This window comes from Equus asinus, chromosome 23 (assembly GCF_041296235.1).
Source record: "Equus asinus isolate D_3611 breed Donkey chromosome 23, EquAss-T2T_v2, whole genome shotgun sequence".
NCBI classification, from domain to species: Eukaryota; Metazoa; Chordata; class Mammalia; order Perissodactyla; family Equidae; genus Equus; species Equus asinus.
In genome coordinates, this window is record NC_091812.1 from 27,313,890 (window position 1) to 27,335,283 (window position 21,394).

The window sequence follows — 21,394 nt, forward strand, 5'->3', positions numbered from 1 at the left end:
TTAGCATCTCCACAGCTAACTTTGTCCTTGTTGCTCATTTGACTGTGGCCTCTTAGGCATCCCCTCCCACCTGGCTTTCCTGGTGACTGGGGTGAAGTCAGGCACCTACAGGGACATGAACAGTGTGTGAGGTTTCCTCTTGCCCATCTTCTGAGTCTTCTTACTTAGAATAATGGCAGCCACAGTTGCATGGGGTCTCCTGCGGAGGAACTGAGCCCTTTTCTCTTCCACCCTATAGCCAGCCTCCGAGAAGTAAGGCCCCTCATTGACTTGGAGTTGCAAGTAGTCAAGAAAGCACTAGCTCACCTGCCAACTGTGCCTGGGTTTCTTTGAAAATGACATCCTATGCATTCAAGAGACCTCTTTTCTCTTGCTTCTTCATTTGTTGGTTAAGGACAGGGGACTAAGAAATGTGCCCTGCCTTAGTGTGTGAGGAAATGGACTCTCCAACTTCCGTGGGTTTTGTCTGCAATGTTTTTGACACAAAACTCATTTCAATTAATTATTTCTAAAAATTCATAGAATTTTTAAGAAAAGATGGTTGGTTGGGGTGGGTATGGAGAAATCCTGGTATAACTGTGTTGCAAAGACTTGTTGAGGAAAGGTTAATTTGTGGGACTTTAGATAAGAAGGTGTAGGCTGGAGCAGCTTTGTTCTCAGAGGGTAAAGTTATGAAAAACTGATGGGGTGGCCTGAACTTACAGCAGGGCCCTGGAAGCCTCTTCCCAATCGACTGTTTTCTGTGGGTGGTGTTTGGAAGTACTTTTGCTTGATAAGCGCAGTTTCCTTTAATGGCCAGTTGAATCTGAATTCTTAGGCATTTTGCTGACTTTTAAAAAGAGATAAGAGGTAAACTTCGTTAAGAAGTCTCATTTTAGTGGTGTACAGGATTACACTTTGAAAGCATATTTAAATTGTGATCTAAAATGCTGGCATGTTCAATATCTATTTTTTTATGCATTGATTATGGAAAGATTCTGTCCATCTGCTTGGAAGTGCAGATGACAAAGCAGGATGGTATCTATTTGAACGCTTTATCAGGATTCTGTTTGTGTTGGGCTTGTGCAGCACTGGGTTTTGGTATTAGCAATGAGTCTTTTGTTTCCTGAGATTTCTTAATGCTTGGTGTGCTTATGTCAATACAGGGAATGGATATTCACTTTCCAGATCTATTCACTCCTGGCTAGGAATTTACAAAGTCACATTTTACAAGTGTATGCACTAGGCATTAATGATTTGTTGAACATGCTGGGTGTGCACTCATCTCAGGGCCTTTAGACTTGCTATTCTCCTGGCCTGAGATATCCTTAGGTTCCACTTCTTCACTTCAGATCTTTACTCACATGTCACCTTCTCACTGAGCCCCATCCCGGTGCAGTCTATCCCTCCACTTATTATTATCTAATTATTTGGTTCCTCATATCTCCTTGCACTAAAAGACAAGTACCATGAGGGCTGAGATCCTTGCCTGTTTGGTTCACTGCTGTATCCCTAGGGCTTGGTACAGTGCCTGGCACAAACAGGTTATTATTAATTGAATGACAATAATTAATTGAAGTGATAAAATTGTGCATGTATGTCACTTTTATTTGGGCATAATTTGTCTGCTTGTAAATAATCCAGACCCCGATGGGAACTGTATCAAGGGACATGGATATGAAGATTGAACACCTGTGAGCCTAAGCATATGTGGAGATGTGAAATGGGAAGGGATCCTCAGGCCTGCTATGAGAGGTGCGGAGTATCACTGTGGTCAGGAGCCTCTTCTCTCCTGCTGCCCCTGCATGTGTCCGGGATCATTGCTGCAGAGTGGACCAGTCATCCCAAGGACCCCCTGATACCCACCGTGGACCCCTGAAATCAGTCTTTTCTGCCAAGACTTGACCCCCTTGCTCTGTTCACGCTGCCAGGGTCATTTGTGCTGGGAAGTTTGAGAGTAGCGCCTGTATTTTCTGATTCTTGACCCCCAATTTGAAAAGCCAAATCCTGTACATTCCTTGAGCTCACCTACTGGGTGAGTCTCCACGACTAATTTCATGTTTCATTCCTCCCAGCAGGCAGGAGTCTGTCTGAGCATGGTTGCTATGATATCTAACTTTTGCTACCCTCTAATTATATCTTAGTGGTTTTGGATAGGAAGCAGGCACTTAGGAACATCTGAGATTTTCTGAGGTTGAGCCTATCACGTTTGAGGCTCATTGGCAGTCACTAAAGATACTGTCTGGTTGTGATGTCTCTTCTGTCTCGTTCAACATTCTCAGCCAGCCTGAAATTTCTGGTCATCTTTCCGGACTGTGGCATAATCCCTGGAAAGTCTCTTTAAAATGAAAGTGGGTAACACATCTACCCCGGGAGTGCTCGTTGGCATGGACTCTCCACTGGAGTGGCTAGTGGAGAAGCAGATAGATCCCTGATAGCATGGGCACCAGGATGGTGCGTTTTGATGGAGGTGGGAGGGTAGAGCCTGGGACCTGGGGCATTGACTGGAGATGGCAGACATGAGCGAATGGCACTGGAAGAGGCCATGACTATGAGGGAACTTGATGTATGGGAAGAAGGGAGATCAGAAGAGAAATGAGAGAGCATGAAAAGAGAGGCATGTGGCACCAGAAAGAATGCTCAAGGTTTTTTTTTGTTTTTTTTTAAGATTTTATTTTTTTCCTTTTTCTCCCCAAAGCCCTCTGGTACATAGTTGTATATTCTTCGTTGTGGGTCCTTCTAGTTGTGGCATGTGGGACGCTGCCTCAGCGTGGTTTGATGAGCAGTGCCATGTCTGTGCCCAGGATTCAAACCAATGAAACACTGGGCCGCCTGCAGCGGAGCGCGCGAACTTAACCACTGGGCCACAGGGCCTGCCCCCAAGAACCCTCAAGGTTTTGTGCTGGGATTTTCTACAACCTGACCTGCAAGATAATATGTACTTTTTTCTCTTTAAATGGAGAAGTATGCATAAATCATAATCTTAGAAGATTCCTGAGTTGTGAGAATTGGTCCAACATGCTTTGGGTTCATAATCCTATTTATCTCCTTTCTTTTTCTAGATAATAATTGGTTTGGGCTTGCAAAGAAATTGACACAAGTCTTCTTATTTCCCCCATGTCTTCTTTCATGCGAGTTGAGTGTTGAACACAGAGCTGTGCCTAGGAATTGTCGAACCTAGACAAGAAAGCAGATAGGTCAGCTTTGGGGTAATTCTGATGCTGTCAGTGTCTGGAGGCTTCCTGTATTTAGAATGCATGTGTAACATCATCTTTTCTCCCTCAATCCGCACACTCACTCATTTTGTAGACTCCGAAGTCATTATGGCTTTATGGAGAGGTTGGTGCAGGGCAGAGGAGACAGGGCTCACTCTACTGGGTCATGAGTTCTGGGCACAATGCTGACCCCATCACAGACTCTGCTGACCTATAAAACATGTTGTTAATCTTCTTACTGTCTGTCTTACAAGATCTGGGAGGAAAAATGAGGTAATGTCTACTTAGACCTTTGAGCTTCTCGGAAGAGCAGCCTTCTACGGTAATATGATTTCCTAATGCATTTGTTTGTGTTGTAATGGAGTATAATTCCATTTACCTAAAGTTCTTCAGATACCTCTAGAATATCTGACGGTCTTGTGCAGGGGAAGCAATCTGGCTCTGAGAGTGAGAACTGGGCCTAGTCTAAGACCTATCCTCAAAGGGTACTCAGCCACGTGAGCCAGCTCTAAGTTTATGAGGTGAAGGAAAGGAAGCTGGGAGAGGAAGGAATGGCAGCTAGAGTTGGTGGTGATCGGGAAAGACAGCTGTAATTATCTTAGAGGGTTTATATCATACTTTTAAATCATGTTGTTTTACTGAAGATCAATATCTCAAAATATTGTAAAATATATATGTTTATTTTAATTTAGCAATATTACAGATTGGATGACTCATCTGCAGTATTGATCCTGCCATACATCTCTGTATTGATAGACTCTTTAAGGCTCTTTAACCTAGTCCCCTTCAAGATTGACTTTATTATGTTCTTGGGCCACAACCTGGCTGTCTAATAATTTGTTTCTGACTCTGATACCAGCAGTTCCAGACAAAGACTAACGAATTTATACATTCATTTGTAAAATACCTAGTAGGTTACTAAATAATGTTTTATCTTTGTTCTGTAGTTAAAGGAATAAGTAAGTCTTTTTTATTGAAATAGTCATGAACAGTATAATTTTTTGTATAGCCTTTTTAGCAGTATTACAATTGGTTTTCTAGTCAGTCCTAAAAAGAGAAGTTATAACAAAAGGATAAACAGTGGGGGAAGTATATATATGTGTCTTCTTCTCTGACATACAATAAGGATGTCAACTTAGGTTACAGTTATTGTTATTGGACACTTTTGTTGTGGAATTTTCTAGAAGCCATTGGTTCTTTGGCATTTCCAACCCAGCATTTCAAAAAAAAGGTCAGCCTTCTGTAAAGGAATTTTGACTAACTATTGAGTTAACCAGGAAAGAAAACAGTAAGTCTTTTCTTCCAGAGAGGTGACTATATACACTTTTTAATAGCAACATATTTGTATTTTTAGAGCAGTGGTACTAATCATATCCCTTTTTCTGAAGGGAGGAAAAGTGTTACAACTTTCATTTGCTAAGTTATGGAATATAGTGCAGAGAGAACATATCTTGTCACCCAAAATGTAGCATGAAAAAATAAATTCCCACAAAATTGTGTGTCGCATGCCAGGACATATGAAAAAAGTCAGTATTTGTCTCTCAGATTAAGAACATCTTATATAAGGAGATGATGTAGAAATACCATGGAACTGCTCTTTAGACCAAACTAATCTTTTACTAAAAAGTTATCACTCAGAAATGCAGTTCATATCAAGTTAGGTTGCGGGTAATCTTAAAAAAATCCCATTTTTGTTGGAGGATGTGGTTGCAAGGACATGGCCACCAGTTGACTCTTGAGCTGGACCCAGGCAATCGGAGGCTTCTCACCCCTCTCCTGTCCTTGGGATCTACATTCTTCCCACCATTCCCACAGCAGGAACCATTTTCAAGGACTTGAAAGAGTACTGTGCTGTTGAGAGCACTTGGAAGGTAGACATGACTGAACCCCATTAAGGCCTGTACATAAACTCTTAAGATTCTGACGAGTGGTGCCAGAGATCTGCTCGTCTTGTGGCCACCCATGACAAGCCTCGGGTGTATGTTCCTTTGCTTATTAAAACCGCCCCCTGCCAGTCTGGTGCGGTTGTCTCTGCCTTCGGTCTCCCCTCGCCTTCCATGGATGGGGGCCTGCTTCGGATTTCACCCAGGGAAGCTCCTGAGGAGGCAAACCAACAATTTTTGATTGCTGATAATTTAGTAAAATTGGATGAGTGTTTCTGAATGTTAAACGTGTTCTGCAATTTTATATCCTCATGTAAAACTTCATGATGAATTTATGAATTTCTGCAATTGTGTATGCATAGAGCTAAGGCATACTTTTAAAAAAAGATTGAAAAATGCACTCTTTGTATTGATCTGTTGCACATTAAATTGTGATGTTTTATTTGAATTTGTTTCAGAATCGAAGCAAACGCTTGGAGAGGGTCCATGTGGTTATTGGACACAAATCGTGTGACCTGGATTCTCTCATTTCTGCCTTCTCATATGCTTACTTTCTGGACAAGGTGAGGACAAAGAAGATTATGCTTTGTATATTTGAATTATGATGTAACTTTTAAGAACAAGCATTTTTTGGAAAAAAGGAACCTATTAATTTAGTTTTTCATGTTCTGTTTTATTGTTGCAGAGAATAAAGTATTATCATCCACTAATCAACATTTATTGAGCGCCTACTATATGTTAGGCTTTGTTCTAGTTACTTCTTACCGACTTTCTTCATAAAACATTATTTCAGTAAGATTTGTGTTTTGAAATTAAAAATTAAAAATTTGTATAATAGGTGATTACTTTTATGGGAATTCAGAGAACTAACAAAAGCAAGGGTCAGAATTTCTTATTTTCCTTTATCATCCTTCTTCGATAGTCCTGCCCTTGGGAGTAGAAAAATGTGTGCATAATACCCACGGGGACAATATATGAAGGACAGAGTGTATTGGCGGGAATTTTCGGTAGCAGAGGTATTGCATGTCACATCTGTGTTCTGTTTTTGCCTTTTGATCATGGCTTTGTGCAGCAAGGTCATCTCAGTTAGTGATAATCTCCCTCGAGTGAGAATCTTTCTCCTCTGTGAAGTCTATAACACGCCTGTAGAGGTGGAAAAGACCTATCAATAAATTGTTTTAAAATTTTCATTCCATAAAATTCATCAGCCCATGATAATGCGTCACCTTAAAGCCTAGAAAAGTACATTATGTGTGTTTCAGTGCTATTTCCAATTTCACACAATTTTTAATTTTCCGCAGTCTGATTTGTTTTATTCCAATTTTGTTTGGATCCTTGGCTCTGAGAGTATGCATAGCTGATCTAGAGCGATTTAAATTCACACAAAACCCAGTCTTCCAGAATAAGCTGTGGGTGGCAAGAATGGCTTTAAGGCGGCAGCTGACAAAAACACTGGGTAAAATATTCTGATCTCTACATAGGGCTTTATGTCGAATTTATCTTAAAATTTGTTGAACTTTACAAGGGAGATTGGTGTGAGGAGATAAATGTGCCTGTACCACGACATGCATATTAAATACTAATTTTATTTACTGGAGTTTTTGACTCCTAAAATGTTGCTTGTCTCCAGAATGTAAGAGTTGACTGAACCAAACTGGTTTTTAGACTGATGGTGACATGCACTCTCAAGGAAATTATATAATAATAATACCACCACCACCGCTAACTACAATGTCTTGAACGAATATAATAACATGCAATAAAAAGACTAGGAAAAGTAGTTGTGATAAATAAAACAAATAGATAAAAATAAAGAGGTGTGTGGCTTCTCTTCTCCTTCTCCTAAGGCTCGCTGCTAAGCACGGAGACAAATATGGAATTACTGAAGGGTCAGATACTGGGAATTTATTATATTTCTGTACCTTCCTCTTAGTTTACTGGGTTTCACCCCCCTACCAAAGGTCTGAGTCTGTGTTTTAATTTTTCCTGAGAACCTGGCTATTCCCTCTCAGAGTATTAATACATGGGATAATTACAGATCTTTGCAGCTTCCCACGTATGACGCCATTGAAACACTTTCCTCTCTGGTAGAGAAGACCCATTCTACACATGGGGAAAACTGAGGCTCAGAAAGGAAAATGGCTTTCTCAAAATCACACAGCAGAAGCTGGGGCTAGAACCTAGTTCTGACTCCAACTTCAGATTAGATCCTGTCAGCATAGGCTCAGGCCACATAACTCTTGACTCAAGTTTCAATATCAGGAATTAGATATAACTCTATCAATTAATTAGGAAAAATAACTTGCTATACATAAGTTGCTGATGATTGTTACACAATTGTGATTCAGTATTAGCTTGACAGGTGGGAGAAAAACCACTTCGTTGGAATAGCTCTATGTGTTGTATACAATAGCATGTGTGTGCGTGCGTGTGAGTGAGATTCATTTATTCCACTCAACAAATATCTACTAAACGTCTACTATGTCCCAGCCTGTTTTATGTGCTGGGAAACATAACTGAACTAACAAGACCAAAAGCCCTTTCTTCTTAATGCTAGAAAGGGGAGATGGATGATGAAGATGTTAAAACTGTGTAATAAGCACTAACTTGTGACAGAGCTGGAGATGATGTCAGAATAAAGGGCATTTCTTTTCTGCAAAAATTCAGTGTTACCAAACCCTGCTGTCTCTTGGTGATATTTAGGGTTTATTGCTATGCATTCATAGTAATTTTTAAAAGTACCTTTATTTTTTGAAATTCTCGTAGAAAAGTAAGTTTATTATTGTGAATCTGAAACTCTCTGACTCCTACCCATCTTCTGTTTCCCTCTAATACCACAATTTTTTTATAAGAGGTTTGTTAATATATGATTTTTAAAATAACATATGAAATCAACAGAGATCATCATCTGGTAGTCTGTGGGCTAAATCTGGCTTGTAAATGAGTTTTCATTAACCTACAAAGTACTTTTAATTTTTAAAAATTAACTGGAACAGTTAAACATCGCAAATAACCCCCTCAAATCTAGAATTCTAGCTTTTCTTGCTTAGTTGACAGATTTACTATCCTGGGCCTGAATGTTTTGCATGTAAACAATTGGCCGGAGGTGAGTGGCAGGCATCTCCTAGAGATGGGACATATGTACCTGTCTGTGTCACCACACTCCTCACCTGCTCTCCATCAGTCATTCTAATTTTATGCCGATTCCATAAAGACGTGTGAATTTGCTTCGTCTCAAGAGGAGAATGTATAAATATATTTTTAAATCATGGAAGGGTTGAAATGAGACAAAATATTTTGAGTGAGTCATGAGAAGTTTCACGTAGAATAACAGATTAAAAATATTAGGGACCACTCAGCCTTTGATAATGTTCTTCTGCTAATCAGGTTCAGGAAAAGTTGGTTATGAATGTCAAATGATTTAACGAGACCAAAGGGCTTACATTGCCTTTACCACTTACCCTCGGGCTTGAGAAAATGTAGCTGTGTTCTTTCCTCCTGCTGTTGTCAGTGATGCAGCCAACTTTTTTCTTGGTAGGTCAGTCCACCTGGGGTGCTCTGTCTGCCCGTGCTGAACATACCAAGAACCGAATTCAACTACTTCACCGAGACAAGGTTTATTTTAGAAGAGCTGAATATCTCTGAATCGTTCCATATCTTCCGAGATGAAATTAATCTGCATCAGCTAAATGATGAAGGGAAGTTATCTATAACGCTTGTTGGCAGCAACGTGCTGGCGAGGTAAGGCTTCACGTGAGGCTCCGGAGGGAGGTTGATCTTTTAACAAAGGCTCTTCTGGGCAACGTATTACCTTGTTCAGAATTTTTGTGGTTTAGGGAGATGTGTTAAAGGCAGAAGACATTCAGAAGAAAGGGGATAATTTTTCTTCTCTTATGGCAAAATTTAGGCTATGCCAATCCTCTGTTTTTACTTTTGCATTTCAAATACGACATCTTTGAGTGGAAAGTTCTTGTAAAATTGACCAAAATTATAGTTTTAAACCATTCCAAACAGCTTCCTATGGCAATGCAGAGTCCTCTGTAGTGGTGCTGAAAATGTGTAATGAAAATTGAACTTAAACACTAAATAAAACAGAAAAGATCTTAAGAAAGAAATCTCAGTAGCGAAAAGGAAAATTATGTAGGTGGGCTATGAACGTCATTTGATCATTGGCTCATCATTCATAGCATCTTATACTAGAAGAGCAGGATGGATTTTTGAAAGTTCATATAGTTCAAACTCCTTATTTTATGGACAAGACACCTGAAACCCAGTGTTACAAATGACCTACCCAAGGTACCACATGAAGTTAGCAGAAGAGTGGATTAGAACTTGGGTCCTCTGCCTCCTTCAAGAAGCACTTAAGAGTTGCTAACTGGTTGGAGAATCTAAAGGTACATAAAGAGGAATAAGACAAATCCTCTGCCTTCAAGGGCCTTACAACCCAACACAAAGATGCCCTTTGACAGCTCTTGAGTGAAGAGGCACAGTTAACCATCTCAGTGGTTTGAGATGTCAGTTTTTTTCCGCACACTTTGCCAATCTGCTAATTGTAGATGATGTTAACCAGTGGACATTGACTTTACTATACATGAAATAAAAACTTGTACAAGTATCTAATTTTTTATTTAGCCTTTTTTAAGGAAGCATATTAAGGTATGAGTACATCGTAATGCAGTCATATAGTTCATTCAGTTATAAAGAGTTTTGAAAAGAATCTGCCTGTGTGGGGCTGTTTTTATCCCCATGGTATATGAAACACACAAAATTCCTTTGAATAGTGTTAGCAATCAGTTGTGGACAACTGGCTGAGACTTATGGGTAGGTCATTTGACTGACTTCAGTTATCAGTGTTCAGGATGATAACGTCCTTGACTAAATTTATGTGTTAACTTTTTCAAACCAACAAATGCAAGCAGATATGGAAAAAGACAATGTGAGAAGCCCAAAGTGTGAACTATGAAACGTGTGTCAATCAAATCTTAGGAAGAGTTTTATCACCAATTAAGATTGAAAAATTTATGCTGGTTTTGAGATGAAGTTGGGAACTTTGGCTTTGAGATTGTTTATGAAACAGAATTCTCTTCAAAAGTAGAGATCTTCGTTTCCTTCATTGCCACTCATTTGCTTTTGGCAGATAGAAAGAATAAAGTTTTTTTATCCATATTTTCTTCTTGCCTTTGATAAAGCCAACTCTATCTTACATATAAATAATGGTGGTGGAAGTAAATAAGCCAAGAGTATTTTTTCTCCAGTGCTGTGGCTGGATGTGCAAGCTTTGGAACCAGGCTCTCAGAGTTTAAATACAAGCTAGTCGCTTACAAGCTTTGTAACCTTGGAAAAATTTCTTAATCTCTTCATTCCTCTATTTCCCCATTTGTAAAGTGGGAATTTTACTAAAACCCATGTCATAGGGTCAATTTATAGTATAAAATGTGACAATATTCTGAAAGTATTTATAGTAGTGTCTGGCCTATAGTGGGAGCTCAATAATTATTTAGGTATTATTATTTTCCAACAGCAAAACAAGAGATAGAAGTGCCAAGGTATAAAGGTCTTCTAAGACTCTTGGGGAGGTAATTAGTTGAAAGGAAGCGTGAAAACACATAGAATAAGGTTCTCCTCTTCTGAGACATGTGAGCTTACTCGTATTTTTGGCTATTGAGAAGAAGTCATTTGTGTGGGAGCAGAGATTAAATAAGTCAAAAAAGTGAGAAAACATGCCATATCTCTTTCTCTTTTTCTCCTCCATTTGCTTTACAGTGAGGACAAAACTTTAGAATCAGCAGTTGTCAAAGTCATTAATCCGATCGAGCAGAGCGATGGCGGGCTTGAGTTCCGAGAGTCTTCCTCCTCCCTCGTGGTGAAAGAGATACTCCAGGAGGCTCCTGAGCTCATCACCGAGCAGCTGGCTCATCTCCTCAGAGGTAAGAGATGACTCCTATTAAATACTGGAAGGCTTAATGGAGTGTCTCTCGACTTGCTCACGCAGAAAGAGTGTGATCCATTCTTGGGTTAACAATCCCTTTAAAGATCACGGGAAGCTTCATCGGAGAGGCAGGGAGTAAAGAGTTTGTTAAAGAATAGCATTATATTGAATATTAAAAATGTGCATTTAAAAATAGGCATGAAGGATCTTTACTGTTTCACTAGATGAGAATATTAAATGGAACTGCTGCACCTCTGCTGGGGGCTGGAAGCGCTCCTCTGGCCATCTAACTGATTCCAGAGATGCTTCTTGCCCCACAACAGCATGAGTATGGGCCAGAATGCCACGTTCCTGTATCGAACTATCTCCTGATACTGATAAATGCCTGGTTTATTTAATATTGTTTGGATGGCAAAATCCTCAACTTTCACGTTGGTGATATTGTATGAGGGCTTTAATAGTGAAATTGTCACCTCTTTCGCCCCCCATCTTCTAATACCAAGAGTATGTTGACTCAAGTCTTTTAAGGACTGTTTCCTTCACGTCCTCTGTCTCTACCACAATTTGGAGGGAAAAACTCCATGAGTGATATAGTTCCTGTAAATGTTTTAGAACTAATGGCCCTAGTAAACCTGTTTTAAATATTTTTCTGTCTACGGACATCTGTAAAAATGCTCTACAGGAAACTGTGCCCTCAACTAAACTAATTAAGCACAATCATCAAGCTTTGTGACAGAGCAGAGGGAAAATAAAGGTAATTGGGGATCTCCGCTAAGAGGGAAGTTATTTGACAGTGCAAATGTGTGGGGCAGGCAAACACTAGAGAATATTCTGTTTAAATATCTTGCAAACCAAGAAGTTTGGTTTATTGTTCAAAAAATACATGTGTTATTTAGTAGGAAAGAAATGTTGGTAATGAATAGCTTATCATCATGATTTTCTGTAAAGAGCAAAATCATATGAAACTGTAATACATTGCTGCAAAAGTATGATTTTGTCTTTGATGACGATGATGGCGATGATGACGATGATGACGATGATGATGACATTTAGACTTAGGGAATTAGAAGGGGTGCAGACCCTTTTATTAGTTACCTTGATTTTAGTCTTCAGAGACACCAAAAATTAGAGCTATGGGAAAGGACCTTGACTTTTCCTATCATCGGAGATTTTTCCATAAGTTTTGGCTTGAAGTGGCATTAGGAAGTGAGCAGAATAGGGACATCACTTCATGGTCCCTTGAAAATTGGAATACTAGAGAATGAAGTGCCTCTACCTGTGAAGATAGACAATACAGATACTATCATGAGAGGCAAAGTCACTGAAGCCTGGGAGGTGGAAGACGTGGGTGGCTTATTACAGTGGAGAGAGGGCTCTGGAGATCTTTGGCCAAGGTGTGCATGTATATGTATGTGGAAGGGACATGGAACATCGTTGAACAGTTTTGCCAAGAGGGAACTAAAGGATGATGATCCGGGGACTTTGATTCTAAAGAAGTAACTCAAGTGTTCACAGTGAGAAGGGCAACGAGCCGATTTTTAAAACTTCCAATATTTAGTAAATATGTTAGAAGAGAATCAAGTCAAATTTTGCTATATTCACTAAACTCAAACATGGATTCCATAGTGTTCCAATCAACACCAAACATAAAGAGAGGTTGCTTACGTGCCTATAAATAAATTTGGCATTCTTTATTTTCATGACGTGAATAGTTCTCTTTCTAAAGGGTTTTCTCTATAAACAGCTATGATGTTATTTTATATTTTGGGGTGTTTGAAATGATCATTAATTTGACACACATTCCTAGAATGTATTTATGCATTCTCATAGGTTTTGAAGGAAGGCAACATTTCTATGCACACCTTTGCCATAAAGAATTTTGAAAAATGTCTTTCCAGATGTTGTGAGACTAAATATTTATGGCTGAGGCTTGAAAGAGTCTTTAAAAGCATCATAATTAGAGCTCTATGGAAGCTATATTATTATAAACTTTGTACCAAAAACATTTGAATTTACTACAAACTGAGTACTTAATTAATTTGATTGTTCTTTCCCTTTTATACTCGTGGTCATATCCTAAAATACATCATGCTGAGGCACACTGGTGTGCTGTAAGTGGATTTCAAGTGGGCCAAGGTGTTGATCCCCTCAGTCCTTGGAAAGGACCCTAAGAATGCTTCGTAGCCCAGTTGCTGAAAAAAATTATAATTTTCAATGTGCTCCTTAACGTGCAAAATGTTGGGCCTACTCTTACTTAGTTTTGCTTTTTAGCTCCTTCTTCTCTGTTCAACGTCTAAGTATTGCGATGCCCTAGAACTTTGTCCTGTGACGTTTTTTCTGTCTAGAGTATCCTTAGGTGACCTCGCTTAGTTCTGAGATTTTAAGTATAATACACAGTCTGTAACTCCCTGTAGCTTCAACCGTGACCTCTCTTTAGAATTCCAGGTTCACATCCAGTGCCTACGTGACAGCTGCACACGCGTGTCTAATTAGCACCACCGCCTTAGCACGGCTGTACTGGAACCCTTTGGTTCTCCGTACCTCCAAACCTGCTTTTATCTCAGTTTCCCCATATCAGTAAAAGGGACCACCAACCACCCACTTACTCAAGCCACAATCTAGAAGCTGTACTTGATTCTTTCCTTTACCTTTCTTCCCACATTGCTCCATCGGCAAGTCCTGCTGACTCTACATCTGGAACATAACCTGAATCCATCCCCTTTTCCCGTGATCACTACTAGCAATCTGATCCAGGCCTCTACCCTGTCTCTCTTTGACTAATGCAATAGCTGCCTGACTGTTGCCTTATTTCCTCCATAAAATCTATTGTCTAGGAAGTAGTCAGAATTACCTTTTAAAAATGTAAATCAGGTTATGTCAATCTCCTTTTAAAAGCCATCATACTCGGATCCCAGCACCTCGCCCTTGCAGTGCACAGCACAGTCTTTCCCCTGCCTGCTCCAACACCATCTCATGCTATTTCCCCCTTTCCCATGTGTGTTCCAGGGACAGGGGCCTTTCAGGTTTTCAAATATGCTAACTTTCCACTCGAGGGTTTATATAAGCTGTCACCTCCTTCTGGAATGCTAGTTTCTATCGATTTACTCATCTTTCTTTCTGTCTGTCACTAGTCTCCTCCTCGCTCTTGCTCCTTCGCTCCACAACAGAGGCTTCATGAGAAAAGAGACCTTATGTGCTTAGGTCCCTGCTCCACTGTCGTGTCTCTGGTGCCTGGAACAGGGCCTGCCACATAGCAGACCCTCCATAAACACTGTCATAAAATGAATTTCGCAAGATTCTTTAGATACTTTATATTTTTATGACTAAATTGACCTAGTTAGTACTGTAATATTTTAATTTCCATTGCATTCCAACCCATCCCTCCAGCATTCTTAAAGTTCAGACTTTAGACATTGTTCCTTCCAATAATAAACCTTTTTTTTAATTGCAGTAACATTGGATTATAACATTATATAGCTTTCAGATATACATTGTAATATATTTTGAATTCTGTGTAGATTACATCATGTTCACCACCCAAAAACTAATTATAGTCCATCCCCTCACATATAAGTCTAATCACCCCTTTTGCCCTCCCCCCTCCCCTATGGTAACCACCAATCCAATCTCCATTGCTATGTGTTTGTTTGTCGTCGTTTTTATCTTCTACTTATGAGTGAGATCATACGGCATTTGACTTTCTCCCTCTGACGAATTTCACTCAGCACAATACCCTCGAGGACCATCCATGTTGTCACAAATGGCTAGATTTCATCATTTCTTATGGCTGAGTAGTATTCCATTGCGTATAAATACCACATCTTCTTTATCCATTTGTCTCTTGATGGGCACCTAGGTTGCTTCCATGTCTTGGCTATTGTGTATAATGCTGCAATGAACATAGGGGTGCAAGTGTCTTTATGCCTTTGCGTTTTCAAGTTCTTTGGATAAATAACCAGCCGTGAGATAGCTGGATTGTATGGTAGATCTAGTCTTAATTTTCTGAGCATACTCCATACTGCTTTCCACAGTGGCCGCACCAGTTTGCACTCGCACTAGCAGTGTACGAGGGTTCTCTTCTCTCCATGTCCTCTCCAACATTTGTTGTTTCCTGTAAACTTTTTTTTTTTTAACTTTTAGAAGTCCTAGTAGAATTTGTTTTCTTATTTTGCAAACATTTGTTTTTATTTTCATCTTTTGGTTGTCATTATATATATAATGTATATATGTATCATTATAGGTATGTATACACAGTACATATATAATATACATTATATGTATCATATATATTATATATATGTATCAAATACATATCATATACATATGATATATATCATATACATTATACAGAATTTTAATTCTTTCATGGAGTATAATACTGTACAGAAAAGAATACAAAACATGAATATAAAAACAAAAATATACAGCTCAGTGAATTATCACAAAAGATATGTCTTTTTAACAATTATCTAGGCAAAGAAATAAACAAGATGACCTCCTTGTGCCCCTTCCTATCACTACTCAGTCCCTAACTAACTAATGGTAACTAGTACTCTGATTTTTATGGCACACACTTCCTTGATTTCTTTATAGTTTTACCAGCCCTGCATGTACCCTGTAACAGTACAGATTGGTTTTGCCTGTTTTGTATATTATATAAATGAAATAATACGGTATGCACTCTCATTGTGATTAGATCTCTACATTGATATTAAATGTAGCGTCTATTTGCAATAGGCCAGTTATCTGTCTATCATCTATCTACTTATTATTTATTTATTTTATTATTTATATCCTCCCTTCTTCCATAGGATATTTGAAGTGGCTTACAAAAATGCATGCAAATATAATGCAACAGAGAAAAATTTCAGAGTCAGGAAAAATAAAAACCTGTAGAGAAAGGAATAAGATCAAGATAGAATACAAAAATTTGCAGGAGTGAAAAACGTATTCAATTTGAAACTTTGGATATGAGCTTCCTGGAGAAATGCAATCAGTTGTAATATTTATATTATTACAAAAAAACCCCACATATTCCAGTTCCTCATTTAAAAAAGTGTTTAAATCTAAAATATTTTTTCCTTGCATAAGCCTTTTTTATTGGGGTGGGACAGAGATTGGCCCTGTGCTAACATCTGTTGCCAATCTTCTTCTTTTTTTTTCCCTCCCCAAAGCTCCAGGACACAGTTGCATATCTTAGTTGTAGGTCATTCTACTTCTTCTATGGGGGATGCCACCACACCATGGCTTGATGTGGTACGTAGGTCCGTGCCCAGGGTCCAAACTGGCAAACCCAGGCTGCCGAAGCAGAGCGTGTGAACTTAACCACTCGGCCATGGGGCCAACCCTGCATAAGTCTTCTTGAAAAGACACCTAATAATGTTGTAGACATCCTCCAACATATGCAATGGCGGTTTATACAAGAACTGGGCACAGTGTGTCAGACACTTCTCCCTCCTCAATTGATCAGTGTATGGGGATTGTTTTGATTAACTTCACTTGTAGTCTGGTAACCTTATGTTCTGGTCCAGATTTTTCTAGACATGCTGCTGTTTTTCTCTAAATACAAGAAATAAACATTTAAATTCAGTCATACTGGGACTTTTGTAATCTTGTACTTACTGCTGTAGATATATATCAAAATGTTGGCTTTGTGGGATGATATTGTACTCAAATGTTGGGGTAGAAGCTGTTTATTATGGATGGTGTTAAAAGACCATTTGTATACCAGTTATAAGTAGGTATTGTGTTGACAGTGTGGAAGTAACCTGCTGTGTTTCTCTGAGAATCTGCCCTGTCCATGGACCGTCTGGGCCCCGCAGGACAGTTATGGGTAAATGTCAACAGGTGACTCATTCTCGGCCAGTGTGTGTTCGGGCTTTGTAGGGGTTTCAATAAAGTCAACATAATTTGCATTTTCTTAAATTAATACTTCTTCAAATAGCTAGGTCTTGCTGTTGTCTTTTAATAGGACATACTTCAAACTTAGAAACTTCAAGAAACAAATCCTTAGCATCACTTCTGTCTGGAAAGGCACAGATTTACTTACGTAGATTATTTTCTAATTATTTGTGTAAGAAAAGAATGTGCTCATTCAGATGAGATCAAAAATGACCCTGAGTTTTGGAAATGCATCTTTCCGCCTCTTCCTTCCGCTCCCTTCTCTGTGTTTCCTGCTGGGGTTCTTCTTTGCCTCCGTGTTCTTTCTCCTGCCCGCCTTTCCCCTTCATCTCCTTCTCCTCCTCCTGCCTTTCTCCCTCCAGCTCTCTGCTTCTAAGATCTTGTTGTTGTCATTTTCAAACAAGCTGCAACCTGACCCATCTAGAAGTCACACTACACAGTCACGGTGCCCTTAAGTTGGTGTTTGTTTATGTCCTGAGTTTGTGCCAAAAGCAAACAATTAGAGATCCGCCACACTCTTCAACCTGTGTTCTTTTATTTCCCCAGAGACGTGTATGGGAGGACTGTTGCCAAATTTAAGGACCATTCAATTGCTAAATCATCGCATTGGGGGTTTGTGTGTGCACACATGTGTATTTGTGTGTGTGTGTGTGTGAGTGTGTGTATTTCCAGGAACCCACTGGCGGCGATGACATTGTAGCCACTGATTACCGGGCATGTTTCCATCAAGACCACACTTTACTCGAAAGGCCTTTCACGTTTGTTTGTAGAAGCCTTGACAGAGCCACGATATAAATAGTGAAACAAGTAACAGCAATGGTTCACAGCTTAGAACGTGGAAAAACTGTGCTCTAGGTTTTTACGAAATAAACTCTCTCCTTTCTATTGGTAATTCCATTTGAACTTTAATAAAGAATAGTTGTTTGCTATTTTAGTAGCCTGGATTAGCAGCTTCAAAAAGATCCTTTTAAGGAGGGCAAATAGGAAAGAAACAGAGCCAAATTTTTTCCTTTTTTTTTTTTTCCCCCTCTTGTCCAAACAGTGAATCATCCATCTCCTGAAATGGTTACGAAGTCCAAAGGGAATTACGTTGCTGTTTTGCTTAGGAAGAGGGAAGACCTGTAGTGGGGGTAGGGGAAAGAAAGGATTTTTTTCTGCTAGATAGAAAACCAGAACAATTCCTCAACTTCAGAGTGTTAATTATTTCTTCTGCCATCCAAAGATACGCCTTATTCTTGGATTCAGACATTTTAAATTTACAAGATTATTAAACACTTGAATAATACGCTTCTTTTTTTATCCCTTTTCAGACAAAAATGTGAGCTGAGTTGAATTCTCTTCTGTTCTTCCTTCTTTCCCTCACCCTTCCTCTCTCTATTATTCATTCTTTAATTATTTTGCTTCAGGATGAAAAAAATCATTCCCATGTGAAACAAGGAAAGAGATTTAAGTCTCTTCTTTCCTGCTAAGAATTCATCATGCAGAATATGCCTTTACTGTGGTGGATGTTTTCCCCAAACAACTTCTGACTTCGTTAGATCGTGTTTAATATTAATGCACTGCAGTTGCTTTTGGCGAGAAGTCCTTCACTTCTCCATTCTTTAGAACAAAGAATACTGTGGTTGATTTTTTTCTAATGGAAGAAAATGTTTGTTCCTATTTTATTATAATTGCTTTCTTGTTGCTTGTTGTTATCCCCCCCTGGCCTGTGAATAGCTGGGACACTTTTGGGCACACATGTATGGATTTAAGTATTTTTTAGTTCTTCAGAATTTGCTGGAAGTTAAGTCAACACTTAAGCCAAAAACAGATTTGATTTTGTTAAGAGGTGCCTTTCTCTGCTGTATATCCTGATACTGATGTTTAATTAAGGATGTAGCTAAATGGGTCTCTAATGTGAAGCAAAAAAATTTGCTTTGGGTGCGTCCCCCGGATAAAGTTGAGATACAGCCTTTCTTATGCAGTAAAAACAGCACAAGCTGTGGTGAGCATCTTTTTGAGTTATTTTTTCTTGCTTATACCAGTTCGTCATCTCCTTTCTAATGGTTGTCAAACTTAATTATAAGCCAGTATCGGAAGCCTGTTTTTATTGAATTATTCCTTAGGAGTCTGTTTAGTGCAGCATCTGTTATATTAATTTCTGAACACTGCCTTTCTATTTCATGTGTTTTAAAATTAAAATCCCCAAATCAAAGAAATTGGATTCTTGGTTTGACTGTAAACCAGGGATATTTTTGTGGAGTTTATCCCTAAGTATCTTATATTTCGATGCTGTTACAGTTTTTTTAAATTTTTCACTTGGATTTTCTAATTGTGATTGTTTACAGAAACAGGAAATTTTGTAATTTTAACCTTATATCCAGCAACTTTGCTAAATTTACTTACTATTATAAGCTCATTTGTAGATTCTTTGAGTTTTTTACTTACACAAACATATCATCCATGAGGAAAGACAGTTTTGATTCCTTCCTTTCCTTTCCTTATACCTTTTACTTCTTTTGCTGCCTTATTGCTGGCTGGGATTCACAGAGCAGTGTTGAATAGAAATAGTAAGAGCAAGCATCCTTGTCTCATTGCGGATTTGAGGTGGAAGGCTTTCAATACTTCACAATTAAGTACAATGTTTGCTTTCTTTATTCGGGTTTTATAAATGCCCTTCATCAAATAAGGAAATTGTCTTGTATTTCTAGTTGGCTGAGATTTTATATAATGATTAAATCTTGGATTTTATCAAGTAGTTTTACTACTTGACATCTATTGATGTGATCATATGATTTTTCTCTTGTTCTATTAATATGATGAGCATTATATTGATTGATTTTAGAATGTTAATTTAAAACATTAATTCCGAGGAAATTCCTGCTTGATAACTATACAATATCCTGTGGTATGTTGCTAATTTGATTTGGGACTAATTAAAAAAATGTTTGTTTTGCATTTGGGTTTATGAAAGAGGCTCACCTCTAATTTTTCTTTCTTGTAATATCCCTGTTGGGTATTGGTACCAAGATTATGCTGGATTCAGAAAATAAGTTGAGAAGTGTTCCCTCTTTCCATTCTCGGGAAGAATTAGTGTACAATTAATATATTTCTTTCTTAAATGTTTGGAGCTATGAATATTAAACTATGTATTCCTTTTTAAATAGATAAAAACCATCCAGATTTTTAATTTCTTTTCCTGCCAGTTTTGGCAAGTTGAGTTTTTCTAGAAGTGTCCTCTTCCTCTAAATTTTAAAATCTGTTAAAGTAAAATTGTAACGTCAGTAGAATCTGTAGTATGTCACTGTTTTGTTCCTAATATTGGTAAATTATGCCTTCTCTCAGTCTTTTCTCTCTATTTTTCTTGAGCAATTTTCAGAAATATTTGTATTGGTCCTTTCAAGGACTCAACTTTCTGTTTTGTGAATTTTCTCCAGTGTGTTTGTTTCCTATATCTTTGAGTTTTGCTCTTATTCTTTATTATATCATTCCTTCTACATTTTTTGCTGGTTTTTAAAAAATGTCTTATGCTTTTGAGGATATGAAATTTCCTCAGAGCTTGGCTTTAGTTGCATCCTACAAGTTTAAATGTCGTATTTTTATTATCATTTTATTATCATACAATTAAAGTATATTCTAATTTATGTTGTGATTTTGTCTTCTACCATGAGTTATTTAAAAATGCATTATTTAATTTTCAAACATTCGGGAATTTTCTAATTTTGTTTTATTATTGACTTTCGGACTATTTTCTCGGTGGCCAGAGAATATAACTCTGTGACTGAAACCCTTTGAAATGTGTTAAGACATGATTTATGCCTCAATAGATGTTAATTTTGGAAAATGTTTCTTTTGCACTAGAAAAGAAAGTATAGTCTGTCGTTGTTGATAACAATGTTCAACATATGTCAACTAGTCGAGTGTGTTACTCATGTTACTCAAATATTCTACATCTTCACAGATTTTTTTTTCTCCTCATTCTGAGGGTTGCTAAAATTTCCCACTGTGACTGTATATTTATCTCTTCGTCCAGTTTGCCAATTTTTGCTTTATATATTTAGAAGCAATGTTATTAGTGCATACAAATTAGGGGTTAATGTATTTTCCTGAGGTTTGCCCCTTTTATAATAAGGAAATATTTGTCTTAATCTCAAGTATAGTCATGTGCCGAATAATGACATTTGGGTCAATGACGGACCTCATATATGATGGTGGTCCCAGATAAGTGCCATATAGCCTAGGTGTGTAGCAGGCTATAACATCTGGGCTTGTGTAAGTACACTCTGTGATGTTCGCGCAATGACGAAATCACCTAATGATGCATTTCTCAGAACGTATCCCCATTCTTAAGTGATGCATAACTAATTCTTGTCTTGTAGTCTACTTTGTCTGATATTGGTATATTACATCAATGTTACATCTTTTTCTATACTTTTACTTTCAACCTTTTAATATCATTATATTTACGGTGTGCTACTGTAAACAGTATATTGCTGTTGTAGTTTTTA

General features: G+C 38.2%; 1 protein-coding gene across 7 annotated transcripts in view; it reads left to right on the top strand.

Annotated features, from left to right (window-relative positions):
• PRUNE2 (prune homolog 2 with BCH domain) overlaps positions 1–21,394 on the top strand; it is a 242,660-nt gene that overhangs the window by 43,436 nt on the left and 177,830 nt on the right. For all 7 annotated transcript variants that reach the window (XM_070495531.1, XM_070495530.1, XM_044767588.2 and 4 more), the window contains exons 2-4: positions 5,536–5,640; positions 8,616–8,818; positions 10,841–11,004. In XM_070495531.1, the coding sequence (XP_070351632.1) occupies positions 5,536–5,640; positions 8,616–8,818; positions 10,841–11,004 (472 nt within the window). The remainder of the gene's footprint in view (positions 1–5,535; positions 5,641–8,615; positions 8,819–10,840; positions 11,005–21,394) is intronic.